The sequence below is a fragment of the Pagrus major genome, chromosome 15 (assembly GCF_040436345.1).
Source record: "Pagrus major chromosome 15, Pma_NU_1.0".
Lineage (NCBI taxonomy): Eukaryota > Metazoa > Chordata > Actinopteri > Spariformes > Sparidae > Pagrus > Pagrus major.
This window is the reverse complement of record NC_133229.1, coordinates 15,067,672-15,094,640: the sequence shown is the minus strand read 5'-3', so window position 1 is coordinate 15,094,640 and position 26,969 is coordinate 15,067,672. Positions and strand designations below refer to the sequence as shown.

The 26,969-nt window shown below is 40.5% G+C and overlaps 4 protein-coding genes across 4 annotated transcripts; 2 read left to right on the top strand and 2 right to left on the bottom strand.

Moving 5' to 3' along the window:
- Positions 1–1,240: 1,240 nt before the first annotated feature.
- eif3s10 (eukaryotic translation initiation factor 3, subunit 10 (theta)) lies at positions 1,241–10,094 on the bottom strand. The gene is made up of 22 exons (XM_073482676.1): positions 9,916–10,094; positions 9,173–9,363; positions 8,951–9,087; positions 8,306–8,469; positions 7,743–7,942; positions 7,335–7,543; positions 7,079–7,250; positions 6,817–6,921; positions 6,594–6,692; positions 6,375–6,491; positions 6,041–6,226; positions 5,511–5,858; positions 5,297–5,401; positions 5,096–5,209; positions 4,847–4,969; positions 4,601–4,754; positions 4,091–4,272; positions 3,651–3,736; positions 3,069–3,538; positions 2,803–2,938; positions 2,507–2,685; positions 1,241–2,146 (listed from the first exon to the last, which is right to left on the bottom strand). Exons 1-22 carry the CDS (start codon positions 9,962–9,964, stop codon positions 1,962–1,964), a joined length of 3,711 nt encoding a protein of 1,236 aa, XP_073338777.1. The 5' UTR covers positions 9,965–10,094; the 3' UTR covers positions 1,241–1,961.
- A 1,475-nt stretch (positions 10,095–11,569) lies between these two features.
- Positions 11,570–16,975, top strand: dennd10 (DENN domain containing 10). The gene is made up of 10 exons (XM_073482443.1): positions 11,570–11,678; positions 11,763–11,817; positions 12,138–12,334; positions 12,452–12,531; positions 12,623–12,771; positions 14,118–14,229; positions 14,354–14,454; positions 14,607–14,714; positions 14,797–14,891; positions 14,981–16,975. Exons 2-10 carry the CDS (start codon positions 11,772–11,774, stop codon positions 15,146–15,148), a joined length of 1,056 nt encoding a protein of 351 aa, XP_073338544.1. The 5' UTR covers positions 11,570–11,678; positions 11,763–11,771; the 3' UTR covers positions 15,149–16,975.
- Positions 16,976–16,993: 18 nt separating this feature from the next.
- On the bottom strand, positions 16,994–20,092 carry sfxn4 (sideroflexin 4). The gene is made up of 14 exons (XM_073482444.1): positions 19,947–20,092; positions 19,747–19,812; positions 19,605–19,661; positions 19,489–19,515; positions 19,174–19,228; positions 19,049–19,074; positions 18,910–18,963; positions 18,756–18,818; positions 18,535–18,603; positions 18,332–18,422; positions 18,034–18,149; positions 17,867–17,952; positions 17,665–17,782; positions 16,994–17,581 (listed from the first exon to the last, which is right to left on the bottom strand). The coding sequence occupies exons 1-14, from the start codon at positions 19,983–19,985 to the stop codon at positions 17,504–17,506; spliced, it is 945 nt and encodes a 314-aa protein (XP_073338545.1). The 5' UTR covers positions 19,986–20,092; the 3' UTR covers positions 16,994–17,503.
- A 596-nt stretch (positions 20,093–20,688) lies between these two features.
- On the top strand, positions 20,689–26,760 carry prdx3 (peroxiredoxin 3). Its single transcript, XM_073481396.1, has 7 exons — positions 20,689–20,764; positions 23,651–23,759; positions 24,697–24,838; positions 25,056–25,191; positions 25,413–25,516; positions 26,137–26,302; positions 26,577–26,760. Exons 1-7 carry the CDS (start codon positions 20,729–20,731, stop codon positions 26,625–26,627), a joined length of 744 nt encoding a protein of 247 aa, XP_073337497.1. The 5' UTR covers positions 20,689–20,728; the 3' UTR covers positions 26,628–26,760.
- The last annotated feature ends 209 nt before the right edge of the window (positions 26,761–26,969 follow it).

Genomic DNA, 26,969 nt, shown 5'->3' with positions numbered 1-26,969 from the left:
AATGGCTGAATCCAGATTACATTGTTAATATCAACAGTGTGAGGAATGACGGGGGGTTGGAGGCTTTAGATGTTTTATTTGAGGTCGCTCAGTCAGTTCAAGGTATAGCCTTTTATTTTGTAACATCACCTAATAAGTATCAGTGTGTCTTAAACATGAGAGACACTGTTATTATTATTATCATTATTATTATTATTATTATAATTATAAAGAACGTCGCACTTAATTTGAAACCAAATCCAAAGCCGTTTGTTGTTAAGGAACAAAAATATTTTTTATTTCTTTTTTTAAGAAGTCAAGCGTGTTTGAGGTTTTCTTTTAACAGCTTGTTACCAGGCTGTTAATTGACTGCATACTGACTGACCACTGCCGGCATGTTTTTATTTCATCATAGTTTTCCACCGAGTGAACAATCACTCCTCTCCGTGGAGCTTTACCGACCTCTAGTGGTAACATACTGGTAATGTGATAAAATGGTCCAAAATCTGGGATTTTGAGGAGCTTTGGAGGCACCCTGAGAGCAGAGACCTAGAAGGTCCTCGGCAAAATGAAGAACTTAGTCTATCGGGGTAACTACTGACATCTTCAGTCAAATGACCCAACAGACTCGTGAAACAAAGAAATGACAGGAAGCATCCCCTCTATTCAATTTTTTCTTCCGATATAATTTCTAGCGATTACATTCACAGCAAGTCTCACATCTAACAATTGCAGAGCTCCTGCACATTTTCCAAAGTCAAATGTCAGAACTTTTCAAGTACTTTTAAGGAGCATTGTGAAGCTGTTTGAGCACATTAGTTTTGTTAAATGACATTTATGTACATTAACTGTATATACTCTTAAGGACTGTTTCACTTCATATTAAATAAAAAATTATATTTCGATAGCTTTCCTCAGAAGGGCGACAAATTAAAAACAGAGCTTGTTTCAAAACATGTTATCTGTCTGTAAATACATGGCATCTTCTATAACCTGGCTGAGTAATTATATAAAACAATTATTAATGTAGTTACAATCACTATATCCAAAATCCAAGCTTTCCAAGCATTCTCAAGGTTTACCAGCACAATTGTGTCACTGAAATGTTTCTGCTTACATATCACACCCCATCAGATCTACCCTTGCGACCCCCAGGTTGGAAAACTCTTTTGTGACAAATTTTCATACATGAGACTAAAACTGTACAAGAGTGCTGCGACCTTCAATGGTGACAGCATTTGAGACAAAATGAATGAGTAGGTGGTGAGCAAACATCTTTATTAATAAAGGCTTTATCTGTACACATGCAACCAGGTTGGATACCGTTGACTGCAGCGAGATAGAACCACATACAGAATATCATTAAAGGCCAATTGAATACTCTAAGCATGCACATCAAAATGTTATTTCCACTTGTTCGGTACCAGGTTAAGAAGCATCTGAAACACTAGATGAAGAGCAGAAGCAGATGACAGATTCCTAGTCATTGCCAATACAAGAGTTGTGAATCAGTGCTGTAATATAACATCTATGCAAAGGTTATTTATTTAAAAGAGGCAGTTGGTGATACACTGAGATTGCATTGAAAGTTTGAGCGGGTATATTTGTTTTCAGTTTAATCAGTTTCACGTCACACAGTGTAATGTAATAACACTCCTAACCACTGGGGGTAGTCATGTCTACATTGACGGTTTGCATGAGGCCAAAGTGAATAAAGTTAATTGGTTCATGATGTTTTAGTTTGTGAGAAGCCTCGGGTTGAAAACTGTAGAAAGTCAAGATAAAGATAACGGGACAGGAATCCCCAGGAAATCTACTGTCTACAAATATCTCATTCAAAAAGAACAATGCACATGAGTATCAGGAAATTGTAGCCATTAATGAAACACTGTGGCTAACTGGCTGATGTGATATTGAATATTATAATTTTTTCCAAAACCAATTAATCATTAACCGAGCCAATTGGATGCAGAGGTCGTTGCTCAGCGGCGGACAGTGGTCCAGCCATCATCATCTGTCTCGTTCTTGGTGCGACGAGGGTTATCTTTGTCACTGCGCCAACCCTTTTCTCCGTCAGCATCACGATCGCTCGGCCTTTCCCTCTCTCTGGGTGGCTCCCTCTCCCGCTCCACCCTCTTGTCTTCGCCTCCACGACGCCAAGAACCTCCTGAGGAAACACAGACTCTCATTAGGACGTGTTAAAACTGTAAACATATTCAAGTTATAGTATATGACTCCAGTTAAAAAGTTTATACATTTGTCCAAACCAGTGGGAATCTTTCCAAGACACCTGCTGTAGCAGCAACTTGACAGGTAAACAGCGCCCTCTGCTGGCTGGATACAACACCTCTATGTAATTTACCTGATGTTTTTGACGTGTTAAATGAAGTTCACACCTACTTAAAAGTGATTTGTTGTATTTTATGGAACCTGTGTCAGTGTGCCTGATGATCTAAATATGTCTTAAAGGGAAAGCTGTGATGCCTCCTACAAGTATCCCTGGTAAGTATATAACAGCTCTGCACACCTTCATCTTGATCCCTGGGTGGGGCTCTGATTTCACGGTCATCCCTGCGCTCTCCACCACGGCGTTCAACACGGTCACGACGATCATCACGGTCAGTAGTGTCTTCTCTGCGAGAGTCTCTCCAGGAGCCTCCTCCTCCCCCCTCCTCTGTGCCTCCTCTCCTCCAGCTATTCTCCTCTCTGTGAATACACAGTGACACCGATTAACAGAACTCTGATAATTCAGTGAAAAGCTGACTATGACATCGTCTGCAGTTATTATTATAAAAAGAAATGCATCAAAACTCTTGGCGTCACCTTGGTGGACGACGGTCTCTGAAGCTGCTGCCAGATCTGTCTTCTGCATCAGCATCATCATCACCTTCTTCGTCCCCGCCACCACGGGGAGGACCCCAGCTCTCCTCTCGGGCCTTCTCCCGCTCACGCCAACCACCTGACACAGAAGTATTTGCTCATCATCCTCGCTAGAAATTAAATTTAAACACAGCTGCGAAGCACCCTGATTCTTCACGTACATTATAAGACATCATCAGTCATTAGCAGCTGAATGGCTACAGGCTTACCAGGTCTGCCCAGAGGCTTCCAGGGTTTGGCGTCATCGCCACCACGACGTGGTCTGTCGTCATCCATGCCTCTCCTTCCACCTCTGTCATCATCTCCTCCTCTTCTGGAGCCCCAGTCATCATCGGCCCCACGCCTTGGACCCCTCAAGTCATCCAGGTTTCTGCGGGGACCTCTGTCGTCATCAAAGCCACGCCTGGGACCACGGTCTTCATCAAAGCCACGCCTGGGACCACGGTCATCATCTCCACCCCTCCTAGGGCCACGGTCATCATCAAAGCCTCTACGTAGAGGACGGTCATCATCCATTCTGCGTAGAGGACGGTCATCATCAGCACCACGACGTGGACCTCTGTCATCTTCAAAGCCTCGTCGGGGTCCTCTGTCATCTCCGCCCCTGCGAGGACCTTCGCTCCGCCTGAAGGGTGCCTCTTTCTCCTCTCCATCGTCACGGCCCTCCTGCCTCCAATCCCTTGAGAGGGAGAGCGAGAGCACAGGCATCATTAGAGTAGCCCAAATCAGTAATTATTAGTGTTTTAATTGGTTTAACAATACAAAAGTAGGATTAAGTTACCAACACCTACTTTTCAGGCACAGAACGACGCCAATCTGAACCCCCTTCCTCTGTGCGCTTCCTCCATCCTCCCTCCTCCTTCTCACCAAATGTATCCTGTAGAAGCAAAACAAAATTGATCGAGACACATTCTGTCAAAACGTCGCTATACGGTCTGTAAACCTGCTACATGACAAGGCACAGTAACATTAAATGCTTTAGCCTGTAGTCTACTGCTCTGCTCAAGTCCTGGAACATATATGACAAAATTATTCTATCACACATTCATCTGAGACGACACAAATCAAATGCATCACATTGTTTTATGACTACTGTGATAAATTGTCTTGCATTATGTCAGTGATAGATAGGCAGCATTAACCTGCAATACTTATACACAGGTAAATCCTTGTGAATCGAATGTCAGCTCTGACCACGAGTAAAAAAAAAAACAAATGAAAAGAATTGTACTTTGGCTTTCTCCTCTGGGGGGCCCCTTCTCTCCTCCTCACGACGGCGTTCTCGCTCTTCGATCTCCTGCTGACGAGCACGCTGCTTCCGTTCCTGCTCCTCGAGCTTGCGCAGACGCTCCTGGTACTCCCTCTCCTCCTCCTCTCGCTGCTCTTGTTCCAGGCGTTCAGCCTCCTCACGCTCTGTAACAAAAGCAGGAAAATGGCATGAGGCATGTTCAGACGCAGAAAGAAAAATACCAACGATTTTATTAGAAAAAAAAAGTTCTTATTGAAACTTTGTCATGTCCTGTTTCCCTTACAATGCAGACATCACCCAACCAAATGAAAATGTTGTGCTGGGCGACAGCTAAGGTTCTCCCTATAGTACCACTTTAACTACTACTGCCACTATTTCTACCACAATTCCCTCCATTTTCTGTTGCATAAGAACACCTGCCACTCCTTTATCGTGGCTGATTGGCTCACGTTTTCTGTGTCCCAGTACACATGTGCTATAGAAATGAATTACCTTTCTTTAGCTGCTCCTCGTGGATACGCTGAGCCTCTTCCTCTTTCTGACGGTAGTAAGCGTTACGCCTGTCCTCTTTGCGCTGCTTCTTCCTTTCTTCCAGGCGCTTCTTCCTCTCCACCACCAAGCGCTCCTCGAAAGCTTTCAGTTTTTCCTTCAAAGACACAAAAGTGAATTTTAAACCACTACTTCAGTTACGTAGCCGTTTTATAGTAATGGCTCTGTGCAGCATCATAACAGTCTTACCTCATAAATGAAGCTACGGGCAGCAGTAATTTTGGACAAGAAGTTTTCTTTGTCCTCCATCATCCTGGACATGCGCTTCTTGTGCTCCAGAGCTTTCTCCCGTTCAACTTTCATGTTACTGATCTGCAAGATAAAGTAGAAAGAAATTCTTAAATTCTGGATACTCACCTGGGAGTTTTCATTTTCCTTGATCTATGTCATTTTTCAATCAGTGTTGGGGTTTTTTTATGTTTTTTCCCCCAAACATACCCTCTCCTCCTCCTGGAGTTCCCATAGCTCCATGTCCTTGATACGCTGCTCCTCATAAGCCTGCTTGATGAGAGGAATCTCTTCAAGACGTTTTGCCCTCTCAAAATAGTCGATCTGGAGTGAAAGAAAAATAGGAAATATTAGTGTTCAATTCACATCCAGGTGACCAAGGTGATTTTCACTTATGTATCACTCAGTTACCTTCTTCTCCTGGTTCTTCAGACGCTCCTGAAGTTCCTTCTTCTCCTTCTCCAGCTGCTCCACCTGTTTGGCCATGATGAAGTCAGGATCCAGCTCCTCGAGGTCCTGTAAGAACACATTTGTTAGTCTCACATTTGAACTCAATGTAACGTCATATCCCAATGATGCATTTCTGCAATATGCAGTTCAACCTAATGAATCAAGTTACATTTACCTCAATATCAATATCTTTGAAGGCCTTGGCTCCCAGTTCAGTCTTCTTGATCTGCTCCAGTCGTTCACGGACTGTCTTCTTCTTGATCTGCTCATGCTCCTGCATGATGCGCTCCTTCTCCCTCTCTTTGGCCTCCTGGCGCAGACGCTCCTCCTCAGCCTTGCGAACCTTCTGCATCTCAGCTTCACGCTGCTCCAGCTCCTCCTTCTCACGCTGAATGTTGAGGCTCTCCAGGCGCTCCTTACGCTCCTCAATGGTTTGTCTACGAGCCAGGATGCGCTGGTGATCTTTGCGGGCATTTTTGAGATAGGCAGCGATGGCCAGTTGGTTCTGCTCATCACGCTCTTGCTGAGAAGGGACAAAGACATCAAAATCCAGTTGAGAGTTGAAAAATATTGCGTATTGTGCCAAAACATCATCATGACTTTAGAGTTTAATACCACATGAAAATACACACTAATATTGGTCACTTATCAGGTGGATCTGGTCTGGTGTGACTACATGCGAGAGCTTGGTATGACTAAACTCACCAGGATGGAAGCAGGCTTGATGATGTAAATGGCTTTGGCCAAAGAAGCAGACATGGCGGTCAGCTGGTTCCTTATCTGCTCTGAGGGCATGTTCTGGAGGAAAGGACCGACAGGGGCATCCTCTTTGGTCGAGTAGTTCAGGTCAGAGCCAAAGCTCAGAGTTCGAGAGGTGTGATCTATACGGACCTAAAGGGAAAAATTAAATGTTATACAAGTAAATAAAATAGTATGATAAGCACTCTTAAGTCTTGACATTTTCATGACCGTACTAACACTTTTGTTGGTCTATCGATAGTGTATAACACTGCATAATCTCTCCTGATCTTGACCTTACCTGCAGATCACAGTGCCGGGCAGCATCCACAATGGAGCGCTCCAGCTGGAAGGCATCCACAAAGGGAACTAGGGAGGCCAGACGGGTGAACTCGATGCTTTGATAGATCTGCGCCACCTAATATAATCAACACAGAATAATTAGAGATTTCCATCAGTACAGTGTGAGTGTGATTCGGGAGAGCATTCCAGGGAAATGAAAACTACAGAAGAGACTTACCTGTTGCAGGAGCCTCAGGATGGTATTACTCTGCAGGTGAGGGACATACTGCTGCAGATCAGCCTCCTTCTCAGCCTGGTCTCTCACCCAGTTCAACACCTAGTAGAATAATAAGTTTGTAACCATTTGTTGGGATAAGAAATGACTAGCTACGATTCATAAACGTATTAAATAAATTCAACATACACTGAATTCAAAAAAACTACAAAGCCAGATTGTTTACCTTGGTCACTCTTCCGCTCAGCTTCAGAGGATGAAAGTCTACTTCAAGCCAGTTGTACAGTTCTTTTATATCAGGAACAACATACTGCAGCAGATTGAATCTCACCTAGAATGCAAACAATAAAATACAGAATTGTCAAAAAATCGTTAAGTAAATATTTTTAAACAGTTTTGGACGTCTTATTTTAAAAGAAAAGTATTCAGAGGAACTGATAGAAACCTAAAACACTTAACAGGGCTTCTTTCTTATGTGCATAATGTACCATGTCATTGATGAGACTCTGGCGGGTTGGTGGAGACTGCAGGCCCAGGAGGGTGGCCAGCCTGCGGTGCTTTTCCACAATGATGCCATCCATGTCCAGCAGCCGAGCAATGTCAGTGCGCTCGGGGGTGATGGGAATAGACAGTGTTGCCAGGAGGACTCTGGTGGACATCCTGAAGATGGAAAGTAGGTGATATTAACAGCTTTGTCCTTGCCAGAGTAAAGCGTGTGCACTTATCAACAAATAAATAAGATACCTCTGCATCTCATCTTGGGTCAGATTCTTTCGCATCTCCCTTGAGAGATGGTAGAGCCGGTGGAGGGTGCAGGCGTGGAATAGAGCATTTCCAGACTTCCAGAAAACAGTAGACACCTTGTTGTAATAGTTGGCCATCAGCTGGGGTTTAGGAGGCTTCTTGGAAAGAGCAAACAGGCCATGGATGTCCTCAACAGCCTTGAATGCTTCCTGGATAACAGAAAAAAAACATACATCAATAACAATATCTTCACTCTGACCATATGTCACATATTTAATTACACTGAAGGACTATACAGGTCTTTTTGACAAGGCATACATGTTATACTATAGATAACTACAGACTGCTTTCTAAGGAACTTTTGAAAATATTTTATACATTTTAATTAACAGACTAAAACAGACAGACCTGCCAGAGCTCCATGCTTATGGCGCTGTCCAGCTGCACCAGACGTGTCTCCAGGTGCATAGACTGGCTTTCGGGGTTGTTCAGATTGATGGCAGTGCTCTGGTTGTGGTGGCGCTGGATCTGACCCAGATGCATACGCAGGTTGTCACACAGCTTGCGGAACTCTGCTTTACGGGTGTACTGAAGGCAGAACTTGAATGCTGCAGAAAAGATGACCAGATATTATTTACAGCAATGAGTATGTATGTATTTTACGTACTGTACAATCTTATCAAGTTAGGTTAAGATAAAAGCCGCATCAACATTAAAATTTTAAATCTATATTTTATGATGGGCCCTTTTAAAACATGAATTCCCTTGGTACAGGCTGAAAATTACAGTGTTTCTCATTTTAAATATGGTGCCACTGCCATGTTATCATTCACTAACATCTAACCTACATGAAGACAACCTAAAACCTAAAAAATTTTGTTGACAGTAACTCTTATGCAGCCTTGAAAAAACCCACACTTAGTTCAGATAGTATGAGTTTGCTTAATAAGGTGTTCAGTTTGTGTCCATACCTTGCTGGGCAATGTCATGGTACAGGCGCTCCACCTTGGAGTTGTTTCGCAGCAGGTCCAGGCACTGACGGTACGACTCCCACAAGAACTTGACCCAGGGAGTGAGCAGCAGGCGGTCAGTACGATCCTGAGTGTCCTCTCCACTCACAGCGCTCAGGAGCACACTAAAATCACAACGAGCTCAATGTTAATGATCCACTTTAAATGTATCAATCATCTTATACCATCGGTTGTGCCATCATCAGTATAATGTATAATATACAATTAGCTTATTTACATTACACCAGCCAATATAGTATTATTTTAATATATTTTTCATGTTTATGTTATGTTTTATTTCCATATTTTAATCTCTGCACTATTTTAAGAATAGTTTCTCATGCTTAATTGTATGGCTTTCACTTTTATACATATTGTTGAGTATTGTTTGGAGGTAGTCTGGGAATTAAACAAATATATAGCCAACGACTGCTTCATTGTCGTTGTTGTGCATATGGCAATAACAAACTTGACAAGAACCTCACTACATACAGAGATTAGTTTAGATTCAGTAACAAGTTAAAGGCAATTCAACAACAAGTGGAGAGCTTGCAATAAAGCTTTACAGTGACATCCCTTCTGCATCCAACATTTAAGCATCCTCACCTTTCAGGAGTCTGGATGTTGTCCAGATCCTCGATGTCCAGGACCATCTGCTGGGACTCCCCCTTGGCTGTCTCAGTCTTCTCCTCCGCCAGCTTCAGGTAAGCCCTAACCACATCCTCCAGAGATTTGATGTTCACCTGAAAGCAAAGACAAACATTAAATTGACTTAAAAAAATAACACTCTGGTTTCATCCGCTACCCGACAGATTTCTCCTCACACACCTGCTGGCAAATGTTCTTGTACTGGTAGAGACCCTCCTTGGCCAGGTGGCTCTTGCGAAGATCCACGCAGAGCTCCAGGTACTTGAGCATGATGGGCTCGTGGATCTTCTGCCATGTTCGATGCTTCTTGCTCTTGATGACATCGTACAAAACATCCAAGGCTGGCTGCTTCTTGCCAACCTCAAGGAACTCTGTATCAACACAGAAGAGCAGACTGGTGTGAGCTCCATCACTTGTCCATAGTAACCACAAAAATAACGTTACACTACAACACAATAGCGTTTCGCACCACCCGCACAAAAGACTATAATACCGTGATTGGCTAACGTTAACCCTGCCTTACATTGTTAGGCCCGTGGTGCTCGGTGAACGTGACATTAGCATTACCTCAACGCTAATGTAGAAAAGAAGCACTAACAATATGACAGTAGCTAAAAGACATTGTTAGCTAGCTGGCACGAGTGTTCTCGGTTATTTAATAGCGGCCTAAGCTACATTTCTATGTCACTGATTTTGCACAATGATCAGCACCACAAAAATGGCCTAGCCGGTTAGCTATGTACTAACGCAGCTGTAGCGATATGGCTTCCCCGCCATTCCAACTAGTAGGTTACTAGCTAGCAGCTAGCTAACTGCGCCGCAGCATTGATGACAAGGCACACGAAGGCTAAAGCCAGCTCACGGCTAGCTAGCTAGCATGAATGTGTGACATCTGTGACACGTAAAGCTGTAACTTTACTCACCGTTCGCTCGCTTGAGAGCATTTTCTGGCCTTTGGAAATAAGCCGGCATGTTGATGGCGTTCTAGTGGAACTCCAAATTGGCTGACTTGAGTGAATTTTGACAAATTTCACCAGTCCATCCACGCCACGCACTCACCCGCAACGACGGTGCTGGCTGAGAAAGGAGGAACCTCGTGAGCGGCCCAGCTAGGGTTGCCAGGTGCGTCATGCGCTTTCCCGCTATCACAGTGTCTACCCCAGGAGTAGACTGAAATTCAGATATGTCTCAACCAAAATATTAAAAGGGTTTCAATGTAATTATTTTGCTTCTGTGATGGTTCTGTCTGTTTTAAAAAAATACTTTAAATTACAGCTCTCTAAATTATTATTCACTTAAGTATGTTGGTTACACACTTTAATGCCCAACAGCAGCCATGACATCTGTTTGAGTTCGTATGTTGGAGAATCCTGAATTTGTACAATCGATTTGTTGTATTCGACCTATAATCATTAATTTGTTGTCACATATTTCAGTTTCATAGACTATCTGTACTGGTAAATGACCATGGGTGTTAATTAAAAGGTATCAAATAAATACAATGTGTAGAATATATATATATTGCGAACATTTCTGATTAACCTCATTCTATAGCGGATTTATTTTTAAATTAATGTTTAAATAAATATTCCTACTGACGAATTATGGACTGGATAACAGCGTTGTAAAACCTACAATCGGGGTTTTAAAATCAAACCTGGCAACTTTGCTTGTACGAAGTTCCCGTATGAGCTCCTATTAAGGATACGTTCAGGTTCCCTCGTAAAATATCAACCACATCAAACTTTGTAGGCTTGATGCGTAACTGCATGGCAAGAACAAAACCTTAAAACTTCTAAAACATCAACATAGAGATTTGAATTATGTCGCTTAAATGATTCAAAGTGACATCAAAGTGAAATACTTTCATTCTATCTCATTGTGACCGTGAATTTACATTGACACTCCTCTCCACAGATGTCATTAAAATAATGAAGCTTTTTAAAATATATATGTATAATAGAAAACCATCAGCCATCAGTCTGCTGTCATACTTATATTAGATTGGTAATTTAAGTGAAGGCATAATGTGGCTCAAATAGGTATCATGGAGATGTATTCAGGAAGAATTGACAAAAACATAATAAATCAACATAACACACATTATAGTACTTCCAAGCAGCATACGTTAACAAGGTGAACATTAAAACAGACAACAACAAAAGTAAAAGAAACTGTAATATAGATTCAAATTAAATTGGGGGTCTAATTAATATATAAATCAAGTAATTCAGGAAGTCTGAAGGCGCTCCTTTTTTTCATCTTTTTCAAAGATTAAAAATATTGACAAGCCATTTTAAAATGCCACAAAACATCTACATTTATGAATATGAAATGTATCTATAATCAAAGTATTATTACATACAAATTCAACCTCTGTTTTCATTAAAAAAAAACATGTCACACACAGAAATTTACACTTTTTAAAGTCTCGTTTGTATAAATGTACAATTCCAGCAACCGTGAACGCACCATCAGCGCTGAGCCGTCGCCAGCTATGATTGGTCGTCAGCAGCGCACAATCCTCCAGTCCCGGAAGAAGGAAGAGGTTTCGCACAGGGAGGAAAGTCTGTTGACAGCAGAAATCACACCCAGGCCACTGACAACACATTTGAACACATTCACTGTCTTATTGAATCTGTCCAGCATCGCATTGTGGTATTTGGACCCAGCCGGAGCTCTCAGGGTACTTCACAGTTACATTAGTGTCCACAGAGGAAGGTGCTCGGTTGTTTCTGTCCAGTTAACTTGTGGTGTTGAACTCTTGCAGGTATGGAATATGGCAGCGACTGAAACGCAGCTTATGTTAAGCGTCGGATTAATCGGTGAGTTTCAGTTCACAGGTCGTTTCTTGTTTCTTGGTTGTGTTTTCAAGAGAAGTTTCAGACTTGCTGTACGTGCGGGACAATCACATGACACCAGTGTGACCCAAAAGTGTCTGATCAGCAGGGCTTCATGTCCCTCACTGCTCCTGCATGTTATGTAGTTTGCATGAATGAGCTGTGTTCCTAAATGCATCCAAAAACTCAGACCCACATGTGATAAAGATTTGGTCCCAGGAAGCCATGACAGATTCTAACATCTGCGTCCTTCTTAAATGCTTAGATTAATTTCTAAATTGTGGTTTTATTTGTCTGCTACCCAGAGAAAGATGTGAATGGAGACACACTGTGGGTGTGGTGCTATCCCTCTGTGGGCTCAGACCTGAGGCAAGTCCTGCTCAGCAAGTGCTGTCTGACACAGGACAGCCGGGATTTCCACACCTTTGTGTTTGGTCAGTTCTGTCGTACCTGGTACTACATCACCACGGTGGAGGTGCAGGAGCCCACAGCACTGAGCAAGGTACAGAGTCCGGACACTCTGCTGTCATGATGATCTTGAACAAGGAACAATGAGCGTGCAGCACTTCTATGTTTCTTCTATTTGCATTGAGTTGTATCTCCATGTTTTTCCTTCAAGGTGACTCATTTTTCAATAGTTGTGACAGCGAAAGACTTCAACCCTGAGAAGTATGCGGCACTTAGCAGAATACTCTGCAGGTACAGTGTGCAGTTGAGATGACAAGGTTTGTTTGCTTTTCTGTTAAGAGAGCTTCTTCATTTGAGCAGTATGTTTTTGTTTATCATCCAGGATGTACATCAAACATGGCAGTCCGGTGAAAATGATGGAGGCTTATGTCACCGTCCTCACCAAAGGAATTTGCCAGAGTGATGAAAACGGCTCATTTCTAATTAAGGACTATGATGTACGGAAAGCATACCTGGCCGGTTCACTCAAAGGTAAGACATCACAGCTGCAAAGAGGAACATTAATCTGTATTTTGACAACCTTTGGAGAATTCCACTTTCATCATGGCAAAGTGTATTTGTTATAACATTCATAACAATAATTAAAGTAATACATTTTATTTTATGTTATTGGTGCCTAAAGACACTTTACATAAGTTAAAAGAAAACAACACATTAGAGTTATACAACATTAATCATACAGTAAAACCTCTAAGAAAACAAGTGAGTTTTGATGAGTGATTCATGTTGTGCTGTTGTGTGCCAGTGAGATTCTTCTATATAACTGTGTGCACAGTGTTTGTGAATAGTAACATCATTTCCAGGCTTTGCATGTTTTTTAATTTATTCATTAGAAGGCCTGTCATGCCAATTACTTTTGTTGGATGATATATTGTCCCAGAAATAATTGTGAGAAACAATGTTATTGTCATTTTAAGACCATTTTATGCCACAGATTAAATTATAATATATCTTAAAGGATAAATTTACCCAGAAATGATTATAATATCTATTCACCCCCACACTGATGGAAAGGCGGGTGAAGTTACAAAGTCCACAAAACATTTCTGGAGCAAAACAGCGTTGCAGCATTCTCCTAAACAACTGAAGTAGATTGGGAAACAACCAAAAAACAAAACAAAACATGGAATGGCTCCATATCTGACGTAATCCAAATCTCCGGAAACCTAAATTGATTTGAAAAGACATTATTTACTCATTTTTTTAAGATGAACTCATCACTGTTGCTAAACTAAGCTAAAAGCATTGAGACTGCTTCTAACCCTAACCCTAGCCAGACGAGCTGTATGGAGCCATTTTGTTCAATCTTTTGTTGTTGTTTTTTTTCCTGTGAAGCTCCAGAAATGTTTGATGGACTACGAAACTTCACCTGACCTCCCATCTGCACGAGGGTGAATAAATAACGACTGAATTATCATTTTTGGGTGAACTTGTCCTTTAATAATGAAGATTCACCTTTTCACAAGGCAGTGAGAAGAATATTAGGAATATTCAGACGTTGGGAATTGGATTGTGAAGATTGTAAGACCATCGGTAAGACCTTTTGGGGACAAGTCTTGTTTTCATGCAGCATTTGAAGACGGGAAGATAGTTTTCTCTTCCAGAGGACATTAGAAGCAACCTTGAAATAAGCAGGTCGTATGACAAAGGTGTCACCCTCTTTCAGACAGCAGCTGCTGAACGGGTCGTGTAGATGTTTTCATGACATGTTTACAGTGATGAAGGTGATATTAACATTCACTTGAAACACAGTCTAGATTCCTTCTGAGATGAAAGTGGGTCATCCAGTTCACCGCAGTGTTTCTATTCTGGCTCAGATGTGGTGTCTCAGTTCGGTATGGAGACCATCATCCTGTACACCGCTGTCATGCTGAAGAAGAGGATCGTTGTTCATCACCCTCGGATTGAAGCACTGCTGGAGTTTACAAGGTGGAATTGAGACTTAAATTCAAAATATGTTGCTATAAACTTCTAGCTTCTAGTACTAGTACTTCTAAACTTCTAGTGGAGACTCTTGTCATCTGTGGGTTACTCTTTATTGGTTTTTCCTTAGAGTTCTGCCCACGCTGGCATGGCACCGGAAGGACTGGTCCATCCTGCACCCGTATGTGCATCTGACTGATATAGAACTAGAGGATCTAAAGAAGTGCCCTGGTGAGGCTGCCTCCTGCTTTATTTACTCTAATTAACAGTAACCTGCCTCACTGCCTCATGGTTGGTGATTAGCCACCATCTGCACTCTGATCACTAATCTCATGGTAAGGAGATGAATTATTTATGCACCAATATGTTCGTCTTCTCCCTAGGATATGTAGCGGGATTTGTAGATCCGGAAGTGAGCAACAGATCGGACTTGTTTGATGTGTATGTGAACCTCCCAGACAGTGTGATCACAGTATCCCAGAGTGCCAAAGGTACAGTATGTTCAGAGAGAAAGCAGTATGTTTCCAAGAGCGCTTTGATTCCTGAGAGCTGATGTTCAGTATCCCACCACAGAGGCCATGGCTATGGGGAAGTTACACAAGGACGTCGGCCACCTTATTGTCCAGTCTGCAGAGGACGCAGAGAGGTCAGATAGTCAGGTCATTAAGGTGAGAATTCTCCAGAATGTGTCCCTCAATCCACAGTTGTAAGAAATGTAGCTTTGAATCTAACATGACATCCGCACGTTAATTCACAGGATATATCCGTCAAGACAAAAGAGATCTTGGCCAACTTGGTGTCCCTGTCTGACGAGTGTGAAGACTCTAAGATCACACTGGAAGGTTTAAAGCAGCATCATTTCCCTCCGGCGACAGAGAACTTCCTCTTTCATTTGGCAGCTGCCGAGCAGCTCTTACGGATATAAACCTGCTGTACTGCAGGATGTCAGCTGCACGGACAGATCTTTGGGTAATTACTGTTTTCTGGGAGACTTGTGCACACGCTCACTGTTACCATGAGAGTGTGCACAAGACACTTTCTCACAGTAATCTTCATGTGAGGTAGGAAAGTGTCACTAGCATCAAATTTTATCATCCACTGTTGTGCTAATGTGCGACATGAAGCATCTTGTATACCAGGGTTTTTTACATCGTAGAATTAAAGGATATGTTTGGCAATGTTTTATTTTTTTTTATCCCATGAAAAGGCAACAATGAAGTATTGTCTGTGTATCCACAGCCTGATATATCTTAGTCCTTTGTGCTCCGTTTGAGCTCCATTTTAGTAAAAAAAAAAGCACATCAGTGAGCTACAGCGTTGCGCTGGGTATTTATTACAATGAACATGGGCACGGTGGTTTATTTTAACTCAGTCCTGCTGTCATAAATACCTACTACAGCACCAAATGTGTATTAATCCGCAGCTGAAAATAGTCCCCAAACCAAATGCACTACCCCTAACACTTTTTTAAAGAATTATGTCTTCAGTCAGAACTAATGGGCTTGGAGTTAAGTGCCTCAGACAATAGGAAAGTGGAGAGACATGAGTTACTGACCAAACACTCTATAACAGTGATTACTGTTGGAATATAAGGCTATTTAACACTTATTTTGATAAGAAAATAACGTTTACAGCAGCTTTAACTCAATCCTGCTGCCATAAAAACTCACTACAGCACCAAATGTGTATTAATCCGCAGCTGAAAATAGTCCCCAACAAATGCACTATTTACCCCTGTTTGAGTAACTTTTGTAAAAATGACAGTGTCCATTTGAGGAGGTTACTTTACCTTCTTAAAAAATGAAACTATATTTGTGAGTCCTTTTTTTCAAGAATTGCATCTTCAGTAGGAACCAATGATCTTCGGGCTAAGTGCCACAGACAATAGTAGAGTCGTAAATTATTTAAAGTCAGACCAACGCTCTGTCCACTTTGGTCTTTTCATGGGATTTTTTTGACAGAAAGAAAATGATAAGATATTGCTAACCTTATCCTTTAACATTCAAAGTTATGGACAAAAGGCACTACAGTATTTGTCTCCAACGTTGTGAAATGTAAACAAATATGCTGGTACTTTTTCAGCTGGTACATCTGATAGTGCTTTCCAGATGTTAGCTCCCACTCCTCAGTGCAAAGCAGTATGTAAATACATCATAAATCATGTACCTAGTCTGAAATATTGGGTACACATTGAGAAGAGTCAGACCCAGATAAAAATATACATAAATGCAGCTACAGCAGCTGAAATGGCTCAGATGTAATGAGCACTTATTAATATTAATGAGTTAGTTGATAGAAACATTGCACAACATGTGGGTTTTACTTTTTTTTTAAATGTCACATTTTGTATTTTACTAACGACTTTAGTGCAGCACACAACTGTAATACAAGCAAATGTGTTGTGTAATGAGGCTTTTTCAGACTATTTTATAAAAAGAGCTCTGCAGCAGATCAAATGATGATTGGTGCTTCCACGTCCATATTGATTTATATTGCATTATGTGTGTCTTACTGTTCAGGTTTTTTTTGTTTTTTTTATGTAAGCGCTGTTGTTTTACAGTTAAGAACATTTTCAACCACTTTGCCAAAAGGATGTTTTTATGCCTCAGTATTTCAGATAAGACACAGAGTGCAATACATAGAAATGCTCATGTAACTTTGAAAACTAAATGTATTTTCATGAATTGATGTAGTATTTCATATCTACAGATACAGCTAATATTCCAACTAAATAAATTTACTATCAAAACTAGCTTCTTGCTTGTTTTATTGTTTTAATATTCAAAACTTTTTTTTTTTACATGAAAACAGGGAGAAAAGGCGCAGCGGACATTTTCAGACGCATTATGTTAAAGGTGCACTATGTCAGAATTGGCCATGTGTCGAATTCAAACACATCAGAGGCAGCGAATCACCAGAGTAGCTGCGAACTGCTGCTAACTGTAGCTTCCATAAGCTAGTTAGCCCAGTTACCGGTACAGTTAGTAATCCGATGTCGGGCTGGGAGCTCGGAAGGGGCCGAGGGAGTGTTGCTGATGTTTCGTATCAAACTATCACATCTTAAGGTACAAAGCAACTGCAGGGTAGCTGGTTAGCATGCTAACTTAAGTAGATATCTCTGCAACACAATACATAAATGTCTTATAACTTTAGTTATTTTTTTAATGTTTTAAACTAAAATTCTTACATATTGCACCTTTTAAAGAAGACATTGTTATGCTGCTCATTGATGGCAGTATGTATTTTGGTTGATTTTGAATCTGCTATGAAAAAACGCTCCTCAGAGTCCTCTATGGTAGTATAACTGTCCGTCGTGTGCTGCAGCCTTCAGCTCCTTCTCTGTATTTTTCCTCTTTATCTGTAAAAGAAAAAAAATGTATAAATGTCCGCTGATTTCTTCCAAAGGAAAACATTACAGCACTGGAGGAACATGAACCTTACCGTTCCCAGTTGTGGAAAGAGACTGAATGAGACAGGTATCATCAAGCCCATAACAAACACAGTACTCATGTGACGGAGAGGAGTGACCAGCCGAGAGTACCTCTGCAAAAGTCTTGAGCTGTGAAGGAGAGATTGATGTGGTATTAGGTCCAACAGGTGCCATTTTGTCTACAAAACAGAGCTACATATAAAAGTGACTGACCTCTGGAAGAGCAAAACCAAGAGATTAGGGACAACAGCGGTTGCACCAAATAGTGCCGCTCTTGACAATGCAGTCTCCATCACAGCCTGAACAAAAATGAAAAAATATTAAACACTGAAAGTTTTCAATAAGACTTATTTTTGTCTATTTGCTCCTTTGTTTTCCACCTTTTCTCCTGCTGCTTTAGAGAGGCCGACAGGATTTCCATTGGAGTCAAACACTTGGATCCCGGTTACGTACTCCTCACTTCTGACAGCATACACGTTGAAGAAGGCCAGAGCAGCTGGAAAGAACAACACAACATGCAACATGTTAGTGTCAAAAGTCCTACCTGTTGTTAGTGGATCCACACCAGCTGACTTCATATTAAATCAAGGAAAGTAAGATAATGATGTACAATTTTATGTCTATCTTATGACACCATATTATGCTACAGTAATTTAGTTTCAGGGATAAAGAACTTACCTGAGAGTGGGAGTGGTAATATCGTCCTTAAGAAATTTTGAATTGGTGCGCTTCTGATACCAAGTCGAGAAATAAAAATTTGAGGAAGGGCCTGAAAAAAAAAACAGATGCAGGAAGTTTAAAAAAATGTTTGAAGAAGTCACTTTTTTTCTTTTACTTGCAACATTAACAGTCAACACCCGTTATTATCAGGTTACACGCACCCCTGCACATGTTGCAAAGGAGACAGTTCCAGCCATCGACAGAAGCTGCTCCAAAGACGTTTTTCTACCCTAGCGGTGAGAGATAAAGAAGATAAAGTGAAGCAGAAAGAAAAGGGAGGACGTTTAATGACTACAGACTCATTAAAGACTTGTTAATCAAGGAGTCAAGCAAATCAGAGTAATTTTGAGTGGTGGTGTCAATATCTTAATATATACCTTACCTGTTCAGTAGAAGAATTCCTGTTTGCATAATTGAACCCAGCACTGTAACTCTGCAGCAAGAACTGAAAGAATGCATTGTGTCATCATTAATGTACACTGTGTTATAACCAGACGGGCTATGTTTTTAGAAATATGATGAATATGCTTTATTACCTGCCATAAGACAGCAGGGCCAACAGTGGCATGTGGCAAAAAGCTGCCAACCACCTGGAAAATGATTGAAATAAATGAACATTTGATTCACAAACACTATCATGAACAAAGTGTCATAATATAACTTAGACACACGTACCAGAGGCATTGATACTGGCATAAATGCTTGAAAGGAAATGACAAACATGAGGGTGTCAGCATCTGTTTTTCAAATCAAGTGTTTTAAATCAATTTCACTAATGGATGGAAAACATCTGACTGTACCTGGAGGGCGGAAAACTAGTGGAAGAACAGCACCAGAATCAGCATGGACGGATGACTGTAAAAACAAAGAAGTCATCAAGACTTTAAACAAAAGGCAACACACTGAAGTCCTTCAAATCAAAGCATCTGGACACCACAGCTGCCATAGTATAAAACATCTGGACACATTGAGCTAGAAACTGATTCTTGAACAAACACAACAGGCAAGCCGTGTTGGTTAAGCAGTCGGTGCTGGATGCTTTTACAGAGAAACAAGTGAATTCTGATTTACTTTAAGAGGTTGTTATTTGCAGTGTTGTATTTTCTACGACTTACGAGTGAGAGGATCTGTGCATGTCCATCCTAGAGGAGGAAACAGAACAGGTTTAAATAAATATGTTCATGAAGCTGACTGAACACTGTACATATTATATTCTTTAACATAATCTGACCTTTTCATTTTGTGTCTCTCCACTTCCAAGTAGAGCACGGGCCTTCTGTATATTAGCCTGAGGAGAGCAGTATCACTAGTTAACCATCAGGTATGTTGTACTCATCTCACAGTATAAGATCACTGAGGTGGCTGCCACTTACATCAGAGGAGAGCAGGGAAATCGGATCAAGGAGATCAACCCAGATCTTTAGTCGACTGTAAAAAGACTGGAAAAGAGGAACTCTAAAGTTCAACACTTGTAAAATATATCACAGGAACAAAGATGTAAACATAGTTTCATTGTAACTTTCCTCATCACTGATGCTGCCCTGCATGTTAAAACACTGCTGTGCACACTCACCTGTCCGTGGCTTTTCCAATACAGCAGATTAGGATCCATTAGAACAACGAGTACATCTACTTTAAATTAAATAACTTAGTAAGACTGCATAACACACTGTACCAGCATGTATTGCTCCTGCTTTTGAGGTCAAATTACTATTTAGAAACTACTTCCGCCTTCCACCATGTGGTCAGTTGTGGGCGGGTTCATGCTACATTCGGGGACATCGGTAATATCGGATGTTATATATCTGTCACGTCCATGTTGTAGTTTTCTTTTAGTTTATTGAACATAAAGCAGGGCCGTGTCTACCTTTGATGCTAAACATTTAATTGTAGATATAAATTGCCGCAAAATTTCACACACAATATCTATTAATTGTCTTTCTTTAACGACCATGCAGACATCTAAAGATGACTTGGCTGATTTAGTTTTCGGTATATTATTTTTCCATTGCTTAGAAAGCATGTAATGGAACTATTTTCTTGCTAAACTGCTTTTTCCGACCTCAGTAATGAACCCTCAAACATGACTTTTGAAATTTCTCCACACCCTGAAGGCAGCATGATAGCTTCCTTTTGTTATTAGGGCATTTTTTGTGTACCTGTAACAGTCTTTTCTTTTTTAATGATGATGTCCTCATGATTGAAGAATCAAGTTAACCTAATATTACACAGGTGAGTTATTTTATTTTATTTTATTGATATATTTCTGTGAAAAAGTTTGCGTCGAGCACGTGTGTAAATGACGTAGTAACCAGCTCAAATGGCTCAAACCGCCCTCCTCTGACATAATCCAAAATGGCAGCCACCATTGGAAGACTGCTCAGGACCTCTGTAAGTGCAACTTCTCCCAGCACAACACTCACTGTTCTCGCGACGCTCTTTTGCCTCAGTTTAGAATTCATTAATCAGTAATTAACTCGTGTCGATAGCAGGTATTGATTAATAAGTCAGCTGCGCACTGAGGCGCTGTCATGTCGTGTGTGTCGCACATTTGAATCAGACGTCCAACTGACGCTGGTGACAAACCTCTGGTCCGCGGCCGCTGTTTAGACCGACATGGTTCACATGCGTACTCCAATATCATCCTTTCTAGCTACTTAGCAGAGCATTTTTGAGTTTCCTTATTAATTCCTAAGAAAACAACAAAAGGATACGCACACTTTGTAGGTTACTCAACAACATGGATCATATCAATGCATTGTGCAACTGTAAAACATCCTGTGATGTTATGTTTCATCATCGACTTTGAGTGTGTTTTGTGATACACTGTGAACATTTCATACAATAGACCTTTTTCACATACACCACTATTCCACCAAAATTATATTTTAAAAAAAGGTATGCCTAAAAAAACTAAATAAGCAAACTCTCTTTGTTTTTGTAATCGAATAAACTGAATAAACAAACTGACCTTAAAGGACTACACAATTTAACACAATTTTACTTTGTTTATATGTGGCGGACCCTGCCACTTTTTTTTTACTTCAAACAGTGTCATGGGGACCTTATTTCCCTCTGAGGACAGCTTGTTTATTCAGTAATGGAAAATAAATATTTCTGAGTTTGTATTATCACTTACAGAAGCCCTAAAGGGCCATGCATTCATACATTTATTTCATCCGTTTTCCTGTGATAACGAGTTAATTTCATTTGTTTTCTCGAGATCTCGAGTTATTATCTCGAAATAACAACTGCTGTTTTCCCGAGATAACGGGGTAATTTTCTCGAGATCTCGAGATAACAAAACTTTGTTTTCCCGAAATCTCGAGATAACGAAACTTTGTTTTCCCGAGATAACGATATAATTAATTCGAGATCTCGAGATAATGACTGTGATATGATGACTGTGATGACTAATGTTTATATTATCTGTAATAGCAAGGCATAATGCTATTTCAGCCTGTGTCAGGCCTTGATTGAAAATATATGTGACGCGGTGATCGATATGCTCCTGCTCCTCTGACATTGCTACACTGAATGATGTTTCCTGCAATGATTTAATATACTACACTATCGTTTTGTTTTCTCAAGATCTCAAATTAATTATATCGTTATCTCGGGAAAACAAAGTTTCGTTATCTCGAGATCTCGAGAAAATTATCTCGTTATCTCGGGAAAACGGTAGTTGTTATTTCGAGATAATGACTTGAGATCTCGAGTGTGTGCAGGCATCTTGTTTTTATTGTAAGGGAAACTGCAGGTTTATGTTATAGAAGTAAACACAACAGCAGCCTAAAAGCACAGTGTTGTATCCTCCCTATAAAGTAACACTTGTTAATGTTAAGTAAGCACTTGTTAATGTTATTAGTGACACCTGGGCTTTTCCTGCTATGACGAAACAAAATGTCTGCTGTGAAAATCAATTCAAAACACAAAGTTGGTAAACTGATAAACTTAAAATGAAAACGTAGAAATCAAAGGAAATGTCCACAAGTAATGAGCATTGACAAGATTTATCATTTAAATGTAGGAAGATGGCACACTAGTGTGTCTAGACAAACTACTCAGCAGAAAACACGCAACAGAAATGTATGATTATTTTGTATTTCCCTCACAACCACATCTCAACATCTGACCTGCAGGAAAACATGTTGTGCAGTGCTAGACACTTTGATCTAGTGTGCTTCAGTCCTCTTCGTAACAGCAGAGTGTTGTCACAGTGGGCATTTTGCCCCTGGCAGCTGAAAAACACCTGCTTTGATATCAGTCTGAGTATTTTCTTTGACACATCTTAAATAAGAAGATGTTACTTTTCTTGCCTGAAGGTGGTGCATGTTTGCATTACAAAACTGCAGACTGTTACAGCTCTGCACTACAATCATAATGACACAGGGGGCATCCTCTCCCAACTAACTCCAAAACTACACGTCATGGACATGGATTAATAAACACAATAACAAAGCTACTTCCAAATTAATTATTCATAACACAGGATCCAAAAAAAGTTTAACGTAGTTGTAGAAATGTTGTGTTGTTGAATTTGAAATATATTGCATTTCAAGGATACTCTTCCTATATCATATAAATTATAAATGGTTTTACCTACAAATACTGAATATGTAAAATAGGATTTAAACATCTCAGTCACACGAATTTAGGTTTAGCATGGCGTTGATGTTTCCGGCACAGGGTGTGGTCCCTTTCAGCCTGGAGAACCTGTTGGACTCAAACTGTCAACTGCATCATCCACCACTTCATTTGCAACTCATTAAACAATCTAACATCCATTATTGTTTCTGAACAAACCCTGCCATTTAGATTCTGTAGTGGAAGCAGCAAAAGAAATCACAAAAATTAGCAGAGGACATGTTTTCCCTTCACGGAGGACTAGTTCAACTGTTTGGTTGGAACTTGGATTTATTTCTCAAAGCTTTAAAACTGCATTGACACATTTTTACTATATTTCAGGCTTCATGTTGGGGGACACAAAACATGGCTAGTTGAAGTGCTTACCTCAATGCTACTTTGCACCTCATGTAAATACTGTAAATCTCTTTTTGTAGTTTTTTTAGTCTATTGTATTCTATCTGACTTGTTTTGTGTCTGTGTACTTAACGTGCTGAATTGTTTGTGTCTGTGTACAACTACTCCATGTGCCTTTAATTGCCCCCCCAGGGACAAATAAAGTTTTTTGAATTGAATTGAATTACCAAAACAGCATAGAACTTCAGTTTATTAGTGGATTATTCATGATGAATTGCTGTCTTTTCTTTTCAGGCGAGGGTTGCAGCAGGAGGGTTGAAAGTAGCAGCCTGTCAGCATGGAGCATCTGGAGCTGCGAGAGCCCTCACTGGTCCTGCACTTCAGAGAGCCTGTTTCTCTACCAGTGTGTACAAAAAACTTTACAGTTGGATTCTGATAAGATGGCTGGAGCATAAATGATTAACGATTGACTAAAAAATTAATCTGCAACTGTCATAATAATCGATTGATCTGTATGCTGCATATCTTTGGGTTTTGGACTGGGCTCTGGGAGGTTGTGATGGGTGTTTTTCATTCATTTCTGACATTTATCGACCAAGTGATTCCTCAGTTAAATGAGAAAATAATCGGCAGATCTGGATGTTTTTCTCAAAACTGTTTTAGTGAAAAGGTTCAATAATTTCCCTCAGCAGATTGTCCCAAAAGCCAGGATAGTGTTGGTGAAATGGAGTATTTATTCTTCAGTGGTGGGGTGTTTTAAAAGACATCCTCACATTGTTGTTGGACAATAATATCACACTATTACTTTTTTTGTAATTTAAATGGAAAACTGTATGCCCTATCATGTATAAAATGTGCTGAAATAGACATTAAGGGCAATGAATGATCAGAAGAAAACTATTCGCATGTCCAACAAAACCTTCTCTAACTAAATTTGATAGTTTGTATTGGTAGTTGATATGATATGGTTGTGTCATCACAAGTATTGTGCAATAAATATTGATATTGTTGATTTGTGTGGGTACTGTACATTGAGTCAGGCTGTTTAAAAAAGGGAATTTTAAATGGATTGCTTGCCCCATTTTCATGCATTTCTGTTTCTCTGTAAATAGCTCCTGTTATTGACTTTTTAACATGAATACTGAACATGTTGTCCATGTGGATGAATGTTTTTATGTTTAAAAGGAGGGTTTGCAGAAGCACAAACAGGCATCTTCCATAAATGTTATCCTCACTTAAGACAAAGTGAGATTGTATAGAGATATCTAGAGTTTTCAGTACACTGTCACTTAGTAAACACAGTATGAAGGAATAAATGTTGTTTGACTTCTCTGTATCAGGCACTTCCAGATGGGCCCCTGCTGTCACTCAACCTGCTCCAGATTTTAAGGCCACTGCTGTCCTGAATGGGGAGTTCAAGGAGATGAGCCTTGCTGATTTCAAGGGCAAATACCTGGTCCTCTTCTTCTATCCGCTGGATTTGTAAGTATTTCTGACACACATGAAAGATGGAGTCAATAACATGATGGCTTTCCCTACCTTTGATTTAAATGTACACCGAGGTAAGACTTTTAGGTACCTCTGCTGATGAGCAGGAGAAGTTTGTCCCCATCATTTGCTGCTTTGTGCTCATCTCATCAGTGTTCTGATGTTTCACTCACAGCTGCTTTTATTTCTCTCTCTGTTTGTCGTATTGCAGCACCTTTGTGTGTCCAACAGAGATCATCTCATTCAGCGACAAGGCCAGTGAGTTCCACGACGTTAACTGTGAGGTGGTGGGTGTGTCGGTGGACTCTCACTTCACCCACCTGGCATGGATCAACACCCCGCGCAAGGTACTGTCCCTCATTTAATAATTAGTCAGTCTCAGACAAAAGGTGCGAGGTTCAACTAGAGTTTTTTCATTCATCCTTTGATGTGGGCTGTAAAGGAGCCTTTAGTAAATGACTGAACTCAGAGTAATATACTTTGTTAATTGCATTATTATTAACTGTATGGGCAGTAGTAATTGTGTCAGCATTAATCTAACAGGTATTGTTTCATGGTGTTTTATCAGACTGGAGGTTTGGGCCACATCCACATCCCCCTACTGTCCGACCTCAACAAGCAGATCTCCAGAGACTACGGGGTGCTGCTGGAGGGTCCAGGCATTGCACTAAGGTGGGCTAACTATGAACTCTTAAGGAAGTATCTATTCAAAATACAGTGAAGACACAGAGACAATACAAACCTGTAGAAGGTGTGATAAGGCCCCCCAAGGAGTCATCACCTAACCACTGTTTAACGTTAATGTTTTAGAGGCAGACATTTTGGTTTTTTGGTATTTTTCTTTGTGGTATTATGTTGTTGCAGGACTGTTTCATTTTGTCAAAGGCCCATCCCCAGAGTTTTATTGAATTTTACCTTGTCAACTCACTCCCTGCGTCCACTCCGGATGTTCTTTAAGTAAAACATAAAGATATTGGCCATATGTGACATTTGTTGAACATGCAGTGTCAGTGTAGTCATCATTACTCACACCCACAGTGTCAATAGAAGATCAAGCTCTAAATATGTATATAATAGTGTGAGATGGTAGATTTTGGAGTGTTTTGGCCCAGCAGCAGCACACTGAGAACATAATTCAACCTGGAGTTGCTCCTGTTTATTTTTGTACATATAATGATTACATATTTCTAGTTATTTCTTTTATCAGTTGCCCGTGAGGCAAACTTTACAATTTTTCTGAACTTCATGAAGGTGCTTGATAACTATTTGTTATGCTATTGATGTCCTTCCAGGGGTCTGTTCCTCATTGATCCAAACGGTGTGGTGAGGCACATGAGTGTGAACGACCTGCCGGTGGGCCGGTGTGTAGAAGAGACGCTTCGTTTGGTGAAGGCGTTCCAGTTTGTTGAGACGCACGGCGAGGTGTGTCCGGCCAGCTGGACCCCCGAGTCCCCAACAGTGAGTTCTTTCAACATCTGATACACAAACACTGTATCTTTCTTTGTCCATCTAGTACTATAACTTAAGTGTTCCTGTTTATTTCTGTCACAGACTTAATCCTACCCACTTTCTCCCTTTTTAAAATGTTTAGTTTGTGATCTATCAGTAGAATGTGTGTGTGTGTCCAGGATATGTAAACCAAAGAAACGCACGTGCATTAGGTAGTCAGTGTTTTATAGGACAGTCCCAGTAGAAACTAGTTTTTCATTTTGTGTAACTGTTTGTTTTTCAGATCAAACCAACTCCAGAAGGATCCAAAGAGTACTTTGAAAAAGTCAACTGAAAAAGACAAAGTTCACAACTCTCACCTAAAACAGTGACAGGTCTAAAAATAATTTGACTTTTTAGTTTACAGTTTATGTTGTATTTACTCATACACTTCTGAATACTCTAATAAATATATTCTTTATAAATGACAGCTGTTTGCTTTGATTAATGTGCCAGATGGTGGTGTGAGCAGAGGTTCAGGCTGACTGACCTGAAACTTCTTTTTTGTTCATGGCTGTAATTTTCCTGTCTGATTAACTTGATTTAACCTCACCTTCCCCTTGAAACTCTGCATAAAACAGACATTGAACTGTACTGCTGTATGGTCCTTTGACCCACATCTACATGTATGGGCTTA

What these genes read in the sequence shown, in the direction of transcription:
- sfxn4 (XM_073482444.1), bottom strand. Translation starts at nt 19,985, where the DNA reads ATGGATCCTAATCTGCTGTATTGGAAAAGCCACGGACAG. An exon ending in ATTACCACTCCCACTCTCAG is followed by an intron (nt 18,150 to 18,331) that starts GTAAGTTCTTTA and finishes TGTTCTTTCCAG; the next exon opens with CTGCTCTGGCCTTCTTCAAC. An exon ending in TCTTTCCACAACTGGGAACG is followed by an intron (nt 17,582 to 17,664) that starts GTAAGGTTCATG and finishes TTTCTTTTACAG; the next exon opens with ATAAAGAGGAAAAATACAGA.
- prdx3 (XM_073481396.1), top strand. Translation starts at nt 20,729, where the DNA reads ATGGCAGCCACCATTGGAAGACTGCTCAGGACCTCT. An exon ending in GAGAGCCTGTTTCTCTACCA is followed by an intron (nt 23,760 to 24,696) that starts GTGTGTACAAAA and finishes TCTCTGTATCAG; the next exon opens with GCACTTCCAGATGGGCCCCT. An exon ending in TTCTTCTATCCGCTGGATTT is followed by an intron (nt 24,839 to 25,055) that starts GTAAGTATTTCT and finishes GTCGTATTGCAG; the next exon opens with CACCTTTGTGTGTCCAACAG.
- dennd10 (XM_073482443.1), top strand. Translation starts at nt 11,772, where the DNA reads ATGGCAGCGACTGAAACGCAGCTTATGTTAAGCGTCGGATTAATCG. An exon ending in AGCCCACAGCACTGAGCAAG is followed by an intron (nt 12,335 to 12,451) that starts GTACAGAGTCCG and finishes TTTTCCTTCAAG; the next exon opens with GTGACTCATTTTTCAATAGT. An exon ending in AGTATCCCAGAGTGCCAAAG is followed by an intron (nt 14,715 to 14,796) that starts GTACAGTATGTT and finishes ATCCCACCACAG; the next exon opens with AGGCCATGGCTATGGGGAAG.
- eif3s10 (XM_073482676.1), bottom strand. Translation starts at nt 9,964, where the DNA reads ATGCCGGCTTATTTCCAAAGGCCAGAAAATGCTCTCAAGCGAGCGAAC. An exon ending in TGCTCTCAAGCGAGCGAACG is followed by an intron (nt 9,364 to 9,915) that starts GTGAGTAAAGTT and finishes GTGTTGATACAG; the next exon opens with AGTTCCTTGAGGTTGGCAAG. An exon ending in CGTCGTTCTGTGCCTGAAAA is followed by an intron (nt 3,539 to 3,650) that starts GTAGGTGTTGGT and finishes CTCCCTCTCAAG; the next exon opens with GGATTGGAGGCAGGAGGGCC.